At 42.5% G+C, this 16,136-nt stretch overlaps 1 protein-coding gene across 2 annotated transcripts in view; it reads right to left on the reverse strand.

Moving 5' to 3' along the window:
* Nucleotides 1-16,136, reverse strand: part of Topaz1 (testis and ovary specific TOPAZ 1) — a 71,730-nt gene that overhangs the window by 28,283 nt on the left and 27,311 nt on the right. For both annotated transcript variants that reach the window (XM_048424107.3, XM_048424105.3), the window contains exons 6-12: nt 13,225-13,364; nt 10,962-11,044; nt 10,071-10,196; nt 9,320-9,383; nt 7,311-7,462; nt 7,023-7,115; nt 2,442-2,557 (exon numbers count right to left, since the gene is read on the reverse strand). In XM_048424107.3, coding sequence (XP_048280064.2) covers nt 2,442-2,557; nt 7,023-7,115; nt 7,311-7,462; nt 9,320-9,383; nt 10,071-10,196; nt 10,962-11,044; nt 13,225-13,364 — 774 coding nt within the window. The remainder of the gene's footprint in view (nt 1-2,441; nt 2,558-7,022; nt 7,116-7,310; nt 7,463-9,319; nt 9,384-10,070; nt 10,197-10,961; nt 11,045-13,224; nt 13,365-16,136) is intronic.

Here is a 16,136-nt window from a genome sequence, read left to right on the forward strand (position 1 = left end):
GATGGAACTGTGGGCAGAGTTGTGCCTTATTTTCAATCTTATTCAAGTATGTCTGTTGGTTTGTTACACCTCTCTTTACCAAGTTAAAGGATTTGTCCTTTACTCCTAATCTGTCGAGGGTTTTTACATTTAATCTCATGAAAGGTACTGGTTTAAATTTTTTATGTGTGTTTTTATGTTTTGCCTACATGCATGTGTACATGTGAGCATCTGACACTACTGGAGGCCAGAGAGGGAGTCAGATCCCTTAGAACTTGGTTACAGATGGCTGTGAGGCGCTGTGTGGGTGCTGGGAATTCACTTGGGCCCTTTGGAAGAACTGCTTCACATCAACAGTCGGTTTCTCTGTCTTTTGAAGACAGGGTCTCATGTAACCCAGGTTGACCTCAAACTTGCTATATAAACAATGCTATATTGGTTTGAATTTCTGATCCTCCTGCCTCTGATTTCCAAGTGCCAGGGTATAGGTATTGGGACACCACACCTGGCATCTCTTGATTTCTTGTAGCCACTGTGGTTTTTAATTTTCATTTTTTGAGACAGGGTCTCACTATGTAGCTTTGGCTGTCCTGAAACTCATTATACAAGTCAGACTGGCCTCACACTCATAGACATCCACCAGCCTCTGCTTCCTGAGTGATGTCACTAAAGGTATGTTCTATCATGATGGCCCACTTTGTTTTTTTGTATATGGATAATACCTGCCTCAAAAAATCTTGATAGACTGAGCACGGTGGCACACCCACCAGTTGGGAGATAGAGGTAGGAGGGTTATGAACTCAAGTCTAGTGCTGGCTCTACAGTGAGGTCACCTGGGCTCACACAAAAACATATAAACCACAAAAAGAAAAAAATACAGGTCAATAAATATTATTCTCTCCTTTTCTATTTTCTGGAATTATGTGTAAATTCCCTCAGCCTCCTCTTTTTAAAATGAGTATAATGAGTATACTTCTCAAGAAAGGCTATCTGGCCCCTGGGAGGCCTTTTTTAGAAGTTTTAAAATTGTGGACTACATTTTTCTTGTAATTTATATAACTATTTAGATCTAGAAATCAATTCATTTCATCTTCATTGCTGAGTTCATACACAGCCGATATTCACAGCAATCTTTGCAGTGGTGGGAGGATCCACATTTATTTCCTCATTTCTGATATTTACAATTTGTGTCTATGCCTTTTTCTTTTTAAGAAACAACTGTGAGGGGATGGGGTAACCTCAGGTATCATTCCTCAGGCTCTGTCCTACAGGGAGCAGAGGAAGCCTAGAACCTCAGACACACAGAGGAATGGCAAGGCCTTTTCCTCAGGTCAAGACTCAGAGAGAAATGGCAAAACCTTCATTCAGGTCCATGTGTGGATGTTGGTAGTATGTGCAGAAAATGTCCAGCACAGCTTTCTCCCCGTGGAAGTTTACACCTGAAGACTGCTCCTTATAGCGACCACTCCTACTGAGATTAGTTAAACCTGCCTCCTTGATCCAGCAGTACACCATACACTGTGCCTCCGTGTTAATCTGTATGTAAGAATCCACCTTCTGTTCCACTGTATACAAGAATCTATATAATAAATATGCTGAGCTTCTGGTGTGCTGTCATTTCCTTAGTAAAGAGCCCAGACCACCGATCTAACATATTTCTGTCTGTGTCTGTCTGTCTGTCTTTTTTTCATTTTCTTACCACCCCAGTCATGTTCAAATTCCTGAGGACAAGCAAGAGCTCAGCACCATCCACCTTATTTTTTGAGCTAACATCTCTCAGTAAACCTAGAACTCACTAAGTAAGAAAGGCTGGTTGTCTAGCTGACTCCAGACATTACCCCAGCACTAGGATTACAAGTATCTATGACCAGCTTTTATGTGGATGCTAGATATTGAACACAAGACTTCACACTCATATGGCAAGTATTTTACCATCTCTCCAACCCCAACAAAATTTGCTTTCCCTTTGTCAATATCGGTATACTGCAGTACTTCCTGTTTGCTAGAGATGGAACCAGGACCTGTACATGCCAGGGCAAGTGCTTTCCCAAGTTGGGACCCCAGTCCTATGGCAGGATACTCAGTCAGAGACTAAATAAACACTTGGGGTCTCATAAGCTGAGCAGGCATAGTGAATGAGGGAGAAAGGAGAGCACCAGGCTAATAGGGAGTGAGCCAGAGAGAAAAGGAAGGACATTTGCATGCACAGTGAAGTGTATTGAGTGCAATTAAGCAGGCAGTAAAGCATGAGCTAAGAGAGGCTCCTTTGCCTGTAGTGAACACTAAAATTAAACTAAGGAGCCAAGGAGAGGCAGGCTAAGGTCATCTGTGGACAGAGAGAGGAAGGGGCTTACGACAGGTGACAAACCCACTCTGAGATAGCAGTGTTGAAAAGTGCTCTGCCTTCACCTTTCTGGGTCCCCACCAAGACACAGACAAACCTGAGAAGTCTCCCATCTTACCTTGATTTGGCTTCTAGAACTGCAGCTATTTCTTGTGGGGATGCCTGTGTTTGGTATAACAGCTTGACAATATAGTTCAAGTGTTTTGAGTCAGGTACCATCCCAGCTTCAAGGAACTGCAGAAGAAAAAAACAGCAACTATATTCATAAAAAACGTGAAATAACTGAGAAGTCATATGCGAGAAATAACTCAGAGACAGAAGGAGCAAAACATGGGGCAGGAGAGTCAAAACTTATTAGCAAAGTTTGAAGCATAATTTCTTCAAGAGTTTGAGGACCACAGAAGAGTGCCTTAGGAACTGAAAACAACACGGGAATGCCATTTTTCCTTCCACTCCCCCAGACTACTGTGCTGAGTGACTTCTCTGGCACTGTCCCTCCCACTGTCCGTCTGGGACTGACGCCTCATCTCTGATGGTAAATTCGGAGACGTTTGTCCTGAGCTTCAACTTGGCCCTTGCCATGGACGAACTGGTCTTTATCTAATACAGTAACAACCGAGGTAACCTTGACTGTGCACGCATGGACATGTATTTAATTCTAACATGCCTCATTTCCTGTCCCTTTCATGTTCCTCAGCTTGAATGTAGAGTACTGATCCAAGAAGCCAATGTTTCTAGTGTGAGAATGACGGACGGGGATAAGCATCCTGCAGTTATTACACCCAGATGGTGGTGACTTCTGCTAATGGCCCTGTGACGAGACCATGAGTGTTCCCCCAGGACTGGGAGACTGATTCAGCGAAGGTGTATGAATAGTACTTCCTAAGAAGTCTACTGTGGTTATAGTCTCCTATTGAGAAATTACTTGAACATTGAGATGCTTATATTTTTTACTTTTTGTGTGTGTGGTATTTGTGGTGCATGTGTATGAAGTGTGTGTAGTTGTATGACCATGGCTGCGTGTGGTCAGCATACAACAATTTTTTTTTTTTTGGTTTTTCAAGACAGGGGTTCTCTGTGTAGATTTGGAGCCTGACCTGGAACTCTGTCTGTAGACCAGGCTGGCCTCGAACTCAGAGATCCTTCTGCCTCTGTCTCCCGAGTGCTGGGATTAAAGGTGTGCGCCACCACCGCTAGGTCTAGCAGATAACTTTTGACTGTAGAATCCATGTCCTACCTTGTTTGAGACAGGTATCTTCTGTTATCTATGTACACTCCAGCCTGCCTGCTCCCATTTCAACAGTGACAGGATTACAGATTCAGGACTGCATCCAGCTCTTGAAGAGCCACTCTGGGGATCTGAATTTGGGCCCTCATGCTTGCTGCCTACTGAGCCCGGTCCTCAGTCTCCTCAAAATGTTTTCAACATTTGAGACAATGTAGCCCTTATGTCCCTCATCTAGATTTGAAAGGAGTAATGAGAATTAAAAATTGGGGTGGTGTCCTGGTCATATTTATTGACTTGTTGTTTTGTCAACTTGACACAAGCTGGACTTCTGAGAAGAGGGAACTACAACTGAGAAGACCTCCAGAACACTGGTCTTCCAGGCAAGCTGGAGGGGCATTTTCTTTTTTTTTTTTCATTTTTTAAAAAAAAGTTTCTATATGCATTGGTGTTTTGCCAACAGGTATGACAGTCTACAGTGAGGCTGTCAGAAGCCCTGGAGCTGGAGTTACAGACAGGTGTGAGCTGTCATGCTGGGGCTGGGAACTGAACCCAGGTTCTCCAGAAGAACAGTCAGTGCTCTTAACCACTCAGCCATCCCTCCATCCCTGTGGCATTTTCTTATTTAGTGATTAATGTGGGCAGGCCCATCTCATTGTGGATGGCGCCACTCCTGGGCAGGTGGCCCTGAACTGAATAAGAAAGCAGGCCGAGCCAGTCAGCCAGCAACTCTTCCATGGCTTCTGCTCCAGTTCCCGATGTCCCCTCGTGAAGGCCTGTGGTTGGGATATGTAAGCTGAAAGACTTTCCTCCTAGGTGTCTTATCACAGCAGTAGAAACCCTAACTAAGATGGATGGATAACAAAACAGCAGGGAGAGTGGAGGAGCTCTATTTTGATGCCAGGTGCCATCTGGTCATTAAGAACTTAAAGCTGAAGTGAGACAGCATTTCCTTTGTAAAGGGAACAGTAAAACAATCAAAGGGGATCTCCTATCTCTGACTTGTAGGAAAACTGCCTTAAATTTGATGATGGAATCTGAGTTAGGTCCTAGAAACTCCTTTCGAAGACTTCTGATTAAACAAACTGGAAACCGTTCTGATGAAAAACTATGAATAACTACTTCCTGCCTGTTACAAACTCAAGTCTTTGAACTATTTCTGTCATTTTTATCCTCACAAGGAAAACAGTTCCTCCCTCAACCACTCAATTTTATGACAGAAAGCACCCGTGAGGATTTCCTGGTCTCTGTAACAATACCTGTTGGTCTCTGCATTTCCTTCCATGCTGGGATGTTTGATCATATGACAGAGCCAACAATAAATCAAACCTGTGAAAGAACAAATTTGCTACCTGGTAACTGGTTTCCTTAAAACCTACCCTTAAACTGGATGTGGTGGCTCACGTCTTTAGTCCCAGGACTTGGGAGGGAGGCAGTTCTCTGAGTTTGAGACCACCCTGGTCTACGCAGTGAGTTCAAGGCAGCCAGAGCTATACGATGAGACTCTATCTCAAAAAAGAAAAAAATATATCCTTAAAAAGTGCCCAAATACCAGTGTATGTATAAATTATTTTTAGAAAAACTATGCTAAGAGTCTATTTATGAATATAAAATAAAGTCTGAATTTTCTGTTTTCTCTGTGGTCTGTAGGTTAACTGGATGGGGTACTGCTAGAACCGGGAGCAGACATCTAAGGGAATAGGACACTGCCATCTCTGGATCCTGAAAAGTCTTCCCAAGTATGCTGATACTTCACTGAGCAACTTTTAGAAATAATGACTCCAAATTAACTGTGGAACCAACAACCTCTACAGAACACCCTCACGGTAACCAAATCATTGCCTTGTTAGTCTCTGGTTCCCTGCAGTGCTGCAGTTGAGACTCATGTTGCCCAGGCTCACGAGCCTCATACTCACTCCTGATTCCCCTGCCTCCACCATTAGAAGACTGGATTCTGGCATGTGCTACCACACCTGCTTTCATCTAGTGCTGGTTGGGGGGTATCAGGTATTTTGAAGCATTCACAAAAGTTAAACTTTGGGGTTGAAAAATAAATCTCAACTGGTAAAGTGCTTGCTACACAAACACGAGGACCTCAGTTTGGACTCCGGTGCCAAGAGTTGGGCACAGCAGCTACACCTGCAGTCCCAGTGAGGGAGGTCTGTTTGAGACAGGGCTCCTGCAGTCTTGATGTGTATGCAGCCTGGCCTAAACCAGTGAGCCCAGGTCCCGGTATGTGTGAGACCCTGTCTCACAAAATAAAGTGGAAAGTGATGCCGACCTCCAGCCTCCATGTATGCACAGTAATGCCGACCTCTGGCCCCACGTGAGCACACACAGTGATGCTGACCTCCAGCCCCCACGTATGCACAGACACACACACACACACACACACACACACAGACACCGACCTCCAGCCCCCAAGTGAGCACACACAGTGATGCTGACTTCCAGCCCCCACGTGTGCACAGACACACAGACACACAGACACACACACACACACACACACACACACACACAGTGATGCCGACCTCCAGCCCCCAAGTGAGCACACAGTGATGCTGACCTCCAGACCCCACGTGAGCACAAACAGTGATGCTGACCTCCAGCCCCCAAGTGAGCACAGACACACAGACACACACACACAGTGATGCCGACCTCCAGCCTCCACGTGAGCATACATAGTGATGCTGACCTCCAGCCCCCACGTGAGCACACAGTGATGCTGACCTCCAGCCCCCACGTGAACACACACACACACACACACACACACACACACACAGTGATGCCGACCTCCAGCCCCCACGTGAGCATACACAGTGATGCTGACCTCCAGCCCCCACATGTGTGCGCGCACACACACACTTTAAGTTTTTAATGTGTGTTTTTGGATAGCATTAAAAAACTCTTGTTCTGGGCTGGAGAGATGGCTCAGAGGTTAAGAACACTGACTGCTCTTTCAGAGGTCCTGAGTTTAAGTCCCAGCAACCACATGGTAACTCACAACCATCTATGAGATCTGGTGCCCTCTTCTGGCCTCCAGGTGTATATGCAGGCAGACCACTGTATATATAATAAATAAAATCCTTTTAAAAAAAATTCTTGTTCCTCATTTTGTTTAATGCCAAATTTAAAAACCAATTCCTAACTACTTTACTTTAGTTACAATTTTCTATTTATATACTAACTTGTTTTTGTTGTGACCTTAAATAGTTCTGAGAAAGAATTCTTTTAGCTATAATTAAGGAGTAGGGAAGAACATAATTTACAGTAAGAAAGCATCTGAATACTTAAGAGAATTTGTTTAAGGGGAACACTGACTGTAGAATGCTTCTGAACTATTTCAGGAGAAAAATACAACATTTATGAATTCTTTACCAAGTAGTATATGAAAAAAAGACAGATAAATCATTATGTGGAAACAGTCTCTTTTTGTTATTCCCCATCAGAGAATAAAAGAGATTAAAATCATACCTTGCAAAAAATCTCAATTATAGTAGGCACAGCATTCCTTAACTTCATAGCTGCCACAAATTCAAATATTTTTAGTAATATTTTCAGAGCAGGCTGAATAAAAGAAACAAACAAACAAGAATAGCACTTACTTTCATGTCTATCAATGCACCTTAAACTTCTCAAATTCATTTATATTGAAAAATGTGTTCTTTAGGGAGTATATGACAGGCAGAAATCTAAGTGCTAACTTGACACCCACAAGGAGGAGACCAACAGGGTGTTGCTTGTGTGTCTCAGGTCACTCACCAGCATTTTAGCCATGATGCTCAGCTTCACTACCTCAAAGACCTCTTTCAGTAGGTGATGCTCGAGCAAAGAAATCAGAAGGTCATTCAGCACTTGTAAACTGAAGTGGATCCCCGGAGGGAACTTCCTGTAGTACTCCAGAAATACGTGCGCTGAAAGTGGGGGAAAAAAAGTCATTGTGGCTCTTAAGACAGCTGAATGTAGATGGACTTCCTGTAAAGATATTGTATAAATTCATTCCTTGGAAGGGACCAGAAATGTCAGAAATAATTGATGAAAATGAAAGAAAAACGTTAAAATGGCAGCGACATCAGAAGGCAAGCATGCTCAGTCTGCAGTGTGAAGGCCACTGTGGTCCTGACCACCTGTCCTCAGGGCCTCGCTCCCCCAGGGCTGAGGCCTGCGCATGGCCTGGAGATACATGGTAACTTGGCAATGGTGAGGATTCTGAGACATATTATTTGTTCTTACAGCCTTAACTTCACCAGCATATTGACCTGGAATGTTTTTTATTTCAGTTTATCATTGTAGACTAAGAAATTATCAATTTCCTTTAATAAAGTAGTTTTGTCTATCCAATTCCTTAATCTATTTTCTGTGTAACAACACTTACCCATTTTCACCTTTTCCACAGAATTTTACTAAAATTAACTGAGATAATCTTATCCATTCCAAAATTTCCTAGTCTAAATATGCACATTTTAGCTAAAATTGCCTTAGCAAAAATCACTTTTAGTTTTGTGTTATTTCAACCACAAATATTCATTCACTGTCTGAATCACCCAACACTGCTTGGGAAAGACACCAGATAATGAAAAAGTTCAGTGAAACTGAAAAGTTAATGGTAAGCAGGGTTTCTCTCTGTAGCCCTGGCTGTCCTGGAACTGCCTCTGCCTCCTGAGTGCTGGGATTAAAGGTGTGTGTCCCCAAGGCCCATTCCGTTTCATTTTTAATTATGTGTACATGTACGTGTCAGTGTGGGTTTGTGCATATGAGAGAAGTGCTTGAGGAGACCAGAAGAGTGCACTGGATTGTCAGGAGCTGGAGTTACTGGCAGTTATCACCCATCCAGCATGAGTGCTGGGAACCAAACTCTGGTCCTCTGCAAGGGCAGTGTGTGCTCTTAACCACAGGACCCTGGCACTGTAACACACACAGACACACACACACACACACACACACACACACACACACACACAGACAGAGAGAGAGAGAGAGAGAGAGAGAGAGAGAGAGAGAGAGAGAGAGAGAGACACCCCAAACTAAATAGGTGCTTTTCTCGTGGTCACTGATGCTGACACGGTCTCACATATGGCGAGTTTCCCACGGTTTCCATCCAGGTATCTCTCTTTTCACAGGCCTGAGAATGGGCTCTAAAACTTGGAAACTCACTACATTTAATCCCATATATTTCTCCTTGGCTGTCACAACCCCTGCATCATGAGTGCATTCCCATATAGGGTGCTACTGCCTCTGACTCACTGACTGTTTCCAGAGGAATGAGACTGAAGCTGATAAAAGGGGAGTGTAATGCTCTGTTACTACCACACTGTGTGGCTTTAGTGGCTGTGTCAGGGAACAATATATAAACTTTGGCTCTTATCCTCTTAGGGTTCATAATCCAGCATGCTCAGTGCCAGCAGCAGTGAGGCACAGCACAGGCTGGCATGTTGATGGAGTGGCACAGACTTGATAGGATGCTGCCCTGGCAATGAGGGGAAATGTGGAAAAGGGATGATGAGGGAAGATTAGCTTTCATACTTAGTTCCAAAATAAATTTTAAGTTTATTTTTTAATTAAAAATTGTGTATGTCTGTGCATGATGCATATGTGGGGGGTGAGTGTGGAGGGCAGAGGACAACTTTGAGGACTTGGCTCTATCCTTCCACACTGAGGCAGGGTATAGGGATCAAACTCAGGCTGACAGGCTTAACACTCAGAGATACAACAGCACATGTGTGAAGAAACCACTCACAGGAATTTGTAATTATTATTCAGTTATTCCATACCTGCTCGCTGTAGCAAACACTTCTCATTGAGATTTATGTATTTCTTAAACACATCCGTGCAGATCTAAAAAAGTCATAAAATAGTAAATCACCTTTATATGTTTTACAAGAAAACAAAAAGTTATAAGCTTAGAGTTTAGAATAAAAATTGACGTTTATGTTAATTCACAGGCTTGAAATGTATACTAGGCTGGTCCTTTTGCCTCCACCTCCCAAGTTCTAGAATTTTAGGTATGCACCACCATAGCTGGCTGGATGGCCACCATGACTGTGATGACACCAAGAACTGGCAAGAGTGGAACACAACCAGAACGCCCTGGCACTGCTGAGTGTGACCTGGGACAGCCACTCCAGCACTTGTTCTGGATACATGCAGTTCTTAGGGTTGATAAGCACACGTTCACCAGGAGACGTGGAAAGAATGCCAAGAGTATCACTGCCGTGTTATCCAAACAGGTAAACAAGGCAAATATTCATCAACCTTAATGTTCACTGATGAAGTTAATCTTGATAAACCTGTACAACAGAATACTAACTATTATACAGTAAGGAGAAAGAAACACTACCAACTAGATGTCAAAAATACTAAGTCAGAGTGGGCAAGCCAGGCGCTATGGTATGCACTTTTAGTCAGGGTTACTTGAGAGATTGAGGCAGCAGGAATTTGAGATCAGCCTGAGAAACACAGCAAGACTCTGTATAGACTTACACACACAATTGACATACAGCATGAACCCAGACAGGGCTTCACCTTTTCGTCCCCCTGCTCAGGCACATGGACAAACTTGCACTGTGCTCGCTCACAGCCACGTAATGTGTTGAAGTGGAACCTGCAGTATCTGTGGGGTATCACCAACCCTAAGGGTTTCTGGAACACCTAGAAGATTAGAAAGAACCTTCCAAGTTAATCATAAAACAGTCGTGAGAATACATCTGAGTATTCCAATGCTTATTTACCTGTGACTTTTATTAATTTCTCACATAAAAGATTCTGACTGGTTTTTTTTCTTTTCTTTTTTTCCTTGAGACAGGGTTTTGTTATGTAGCCTTGGCTGACCTGGAACTCACAGAGATCCTCCTGCCTCTGCCTCCAGAGTGCCAGGATTAAAGTTATGTACCACTATGCCTGGCTTGCTTCACATTTTAAAGACTTGTTTTTAGGACAATTTTAGGTTCATAGAAAACTGACTAGGAATCACAGAAATATTCTGTGCATTCCCTGTCCACACATTCATCTTTAAAAGCGTACACAGGGCTCATCTCTTTACTGCTCTTGTCTCCTCTTTCACAGAAAGCTAGATATACCAAGAACACACTGCATTTCAGATACATTTATTAGAAACAAAACTCTCCTCAGTTCCTCTGATTAACAAGAGAAATGAAAAGCTGAACTTTATACACCAGACATCTCCCACAGCTGATGGTCCCTCCTTCTCCCAGCTTTCAGTTTCAAAGGCTCCTTTGTTCCACCTCAAACCTGTTACTGGTGAACATCTTCTAAGTCAGTACTCATTCCTACCTAATCCCCACCCAAAATCTGTGTTTCCAAGTATTTAAAAAGGGACTGGATCCTTCCTCTTATATTTCCCTAAGTATGGGTTATAATTTACAAGATTATTGTTTTTCAGGAGGGGGAACTTACCCCCATATTTTTTTCTCTTTTAAATATTTCACAAGTTTCAGGGTTCTGCAGCTGTAAGACAGGTCTTCCTGGAAATCTGAAATCTAGAAGTAAAAGAACATTACAAACAGGCACATGAACACTGACTTCTGAACAGTGGCACCACTCCTGACTGCTTTAGTTTCACTCTGGTATACTCTTTATTCTTTAAAAATTAAAAAAGAATAATTTTATTTATTTTTATGTGTCTGTGCAACATCTGCAATGTCTTCTGCCCTAGGAAGTCAAAAGAGAGGACTTGTGGTGGTTTTAATACATACTAGGAAATTGTTTGGGTCTTTGAAAGATTCATAGCCTGAGCTCCTAATCCTCAATGAAGCCAGGGGCTCTATTAGCATAGATACTCTCTTTATACACTCAGAGAAAGAGATACATGAACTCGGTAAGAGGGTGGCCTTTTGAGACATAAACAGGATCCTCAGAAACCCAACCTGCTAGGATTCCACAATCATTAGAAAGAAATCTCTATTTAGTCCCCCTAGTCTGCGGTTCTTTGTTAAATTACTCTATGCTGACCAGCACAGCAGACACTGTACTCTTTAACGGTGTTTTCTAAAACTTTAGTTTTGATATTTTTAATTGTGTGCAATGTATGTATCTGTATGTGGGTATCTATATGAGTGTGTTCCCTGCAGAGGCCAGAGATGCTGGATACTCTGGAGCTGGAGTTAGACAGTTGTGTGCTGCTCGTCATGGGTGCTGGGACCTGAACTACGGTCCTCTGAAAGAACAGTAAGTGATCTTAAATATGGAGCCATCTCTCTAGGCCTACTGGTGTCTTTTAAAACAAGAATTAGGACATTTAAAAACATTCTTTTCTAAAGACAACTTCTATATATAGTGTGTGCGTGCGCGTGCATGCGCGTGCACAAGTGTGTTTTCCTCTGCATGTTCAAGGTGGCCGGAGTTAACATCAGGTATCTTCTTTTATCAGTCTCTACTACATTTTTCTTTGTTGCTGATTGTTGAGCCACCATGTTACTACGTATCCCTTGCTGGCCTAGAACTCAGTCCGTAGACCAGGCTGACCGCAGACTCACAGAGCTCAGCCTGCCTCTCCATCTGGAGTGCTGGAACTACCATGCCCAGCTTCTACCTCTTTTTTGGTTTTTCTTTTAATTTTATGTATATGAATGTTTTGGCTGAAAGTCTATGTGTGTGCCATTTGTGTGCCTAATGTCCGAGAAAGTCAGAAGAAGGCTTCAGGTCCTCAGGAACTGGGGATACAGATGGTTGTGAACAACCATGTGGATGCTGAGAATGGAACCCAGGTCTTCTGCAAGAGCAACAGCAACAGTATCTTAATTGCTGAGCCATCTCTCCAGTCCTCCACTCCTGTTTCTGAGACAGGGTCTTTCAATGAACCTGAAGCTCATTGTTGCAGCAAGACTGAACAGCCAGTGAACCCCTGGGATCCACCCTGCTCCTCTCTTCCAGTACTGGGTTTATAGATGTGTACCATCATACCCAAGTTCTACATGGGTGCTAGGAATCTGAATTCAGGTCCTCATATTTTTTGTTTGTTTGTTTTGTTTTTTGAGCCAGGGTCTCTCTATTATCTAGTTCTGGCTATTTTGGAACTTGCTATGTAGACCAAGCTGGATCAGGCTAGACCAGGATCACAGAGATCCATCTGCCTCTGCCTCCCAAGTGCTGGAATTAAAAGCACATGCCACCATATCTGGCCAAAAGGTCCTTACATTTGTGAAGCAAGCATATACCCAATGAGTCATCTCCTTAACACAAATATTCTTTTTCAATTGTTTATATTTTACCTCTGTAGCATCTGGATATAATCTGGAGCAGGCTGAAGATATGCTGTCTATAACTTTACAGCAATTTATATTATGAAAGTTAGAAGGCTTTGAAATAAAACGCACAGCTGCTGTGGGCTGGCTGCAATGGCCTACAACACCAGGGTGGGATGAAGGGAATACTGGGAAGGTTCAGAAGGAGGAGATGTGTGTTGTACAAAGTAACTTAAGCTTCCAAACTCATTCTTCAAAAGAGCTCATTTTGTTTAGAGAATTAAGAGAATTGTGAATTATGAAAAATAACAAAATCCTAAACATATATAAGTATAATCAAGTATGAATATTTTAGGTTTTTTACATAGTACCACTGTCGTATAAATACAGATGCTTTTATTTCAGTAGCAATGACTTCTGTGAAATTCCCATATTATTTCGCGCCGACAAGCTCTTAATGAAAGAACAGGTATTACCATTCATCCAGGGTGCAGGCACTGCATCTTCCCGATGACTGCTTAGATTCAAAGGAAGCACTGATGAGCAGAAAGGTTTGGGGCCCATGACTGATAACTGACCTTCATTAACCACAACTTCTGCACCTTTAGAATCTTTGCTGTATGAACAAAAAAACTGGATCAGAATGTCAGCTTATTTATATAATATTAGAGCAATGAGAATCAAGAAAGCAGACTATAACAGACTATAACCTACTATTAGGCATGTGCCACGTACTAATCTATACACTATATATTATGATTTTACAATATTTTCAATGGGGTGCTCCTGTTCTCTCCGAATTTTATTTTACTTAATTTATGATGATGACGTTTTCCAGGAGGGGACAGATACACACAGTGTGTGTGTGGCAGGCAGAGGACAACTGTGAGACTGGGTCTTCTCTTCTACCTTCACGTGAACTCTGGACACTAAACTCAGGCTGTCAGGCTGTACAGCAGGCACTTTTACCTGCTGAGCCATCTTGCTAGCCCAAGGTCCTGTCTTCTTCATAGAAGACCAATACGTGTCAAATGGTTGAGGTCGGGACAGGAATAATGGATTATGGATTGAATATGAAATGATCTCCATGGGTCCATGATTTGAATGAATCTATAAAACCTTTAGGAGTCAGGGGCCAGTAGGAGAAATGAGTGGCTACGGTGCAGGCCCACCTGGCCTGCACTTTCATCTTCCTGATCCACTGGGATGTGACGAGTTCCTGCCGTCATCTAATTGCCATGAACTGTAACATGTTTTCTCTGCCATGAAACACCTCTCAGACCATGAGTCAAAGCAAATCCTTTTCTCTTGAGTTGCTTCTGACAGACATTTTGTCAGAGTAACAAATACAATGAATACAGGGTGGTATGGTTAAGATCAGAGCAATCCCAGTGCAGGAGAGAGTTGGCAGGAAGATCACGAGTTTGAGAACAGTGTGGGCTACAAGCAAGATCTTATCTCAAAAGCAAAAACAAAAATTCGATCCCCCCCAAAATATACACAAAAACCACTCTAGCAAACCCCAAAGCTGCAACCACCACCACCACAACAAAGCTTTTTGACATGGAACATCACTACCCTGTCCTTGAACTCCTACGTCAAGAAACTCCCATCTCAACTTCCCAAGAGTGGGAACTACGGGAATATACCACTGAGGACAGAATGCAGCCGTGCTTCATAGCACAAAACCCTTATTCAGCTTCTCAGTTAAGTAACCCAGGAAAGGCCATAATGCTAAAATACTAACAGAAAACCCCAAGAATAATTTCTAACTTTAAACTTCACCCTGTTCTGTAGATTAGGATGGCATCTGGCTATCCTGCTTCATACTGCGATGTGAACTATCCTCCTGTTAGTATATCCAGGCACTGGTCAGTCATTTATCCATGCTGGTACAGTCAACTGTCTTTGTATTGCACTGCTGGTATTCAAGGAACAGGAGCCCAGTAGTAACAGCCTAGCCCTGCACTACTCTGGGCACTGTGGTTTCACTTCATCTCCTCCTAGGGGCAGCCTGTCTTCTCGCGTCATCATGAGATGTGACAGAACAAGTCAGCATCAGAATTCACACAACATAGTGCTAAAATAATTACCTCTTACTGTGCTTAAGTTATAGGATGTATGTATAGGAGAAAGCACACCATGCCGTTTGGTACTATATGAAGTTCCAGACATCTACAGGGTCTTGGAACTATCTTCCATGGATAAAGAGGAGCTACTAAATTAGTTCTTCTGGATAAGTATGCAGCAAACTTATACATGTCTGAGATTCCCTGGACAGATCTATAAAAATATTACCAGGTTGATGATATAAACAACTTTAACTGCACTTTAGTATGTAATATTATGAAATAACAAATTTCATTAAAATTTTAGTCTGAAAGTTGCTTACATAGAAAAATAACACTGGGCAGTGGTGATGCACACCTTTAATTCCAGCACTTGGGAGGTAGAGGCAGGAGGATCTCTGTGAGTTCAAGGCCAGCCTGGTCTACTGCTGTGGGACAATTCTCTTTGATCCTGTTACTTGTATTATTTTTAATAAAATGCTGATTGGCCAGTAGTCAGGCAGGAAGTATAGGCAGGGCAACCAGGCAGGAAGTAGAGGTGGGGTAAAAAGAATTCTGGGAAGAGGGAAGTTTGAGTCTGTAGTCATGACCCAGTCACAGAGGAAGCAAGATGTGACTGCCTCGCCGAAAAAGGTACCAAGCCATGTGGCTAACACAGACAAGAATTATGGGCTAATATAAGTAATAAGAGTTAATAAGAACCCTGAGATACTGGGTCAATCAGTTTATAATTAATATAGACCTCTGTGTGATTTCTTTGGGACTTAATGGCTGCAGGATCGGGTGGGACAGAAAACCTCAGTCAACAGTCTACAAGAGCTAGTTCCAGGACAGGCTCCAAAACTACAGGGAAACCCTGTATTGAGTTGAGGAAACTCAATATCAATATTATATATATATATAATATATATTATATATATAACTTGAGGATGCCTAAAAGGTACAAATTAATTGACTTTTTCAGAGAAAGGAGCCAATATTCGGATGCTATCATCTTTTAACTTTAAAAACAGATTTTAACAAGCCTTTTCACTGGATTTAAGGGGGAATTGTGGCAGAACAGAAAAACCAGTAAAAAGCAGGGAATTATAGTTATAACAGCTGAAATTTAGTAGCATTAAGAGAATTTAAAAATTTTAAAAAGACAATCACTTTTCTCCTTGATTTGAGATATCACTGATACATGTAATCAACACTCTTCCCTAATAAAGCAGACAAAAGCAGCAGCAGAAAGAGAGCATGGATGATGACTGCTGGAGCCTCCCTACTGCTGACTGCAGTGACACCGCCTCAGTGTTGAAGATCTGCAAGGCCACTGT

The sequence above is a fragment of the Myodes glareolus genome, chromosome 4 (assembly GCF_982192425.1).
Source record: "Myodes glareolus chromosome 4, mMyoGla1.1, whole genome shotgun sequence".
Lineage (NCBI taxonomy): Eukaryota > Metazoa > Chordata > Mammalia > Rodentia > Cricetidae > Myodes > Myodes glareolus.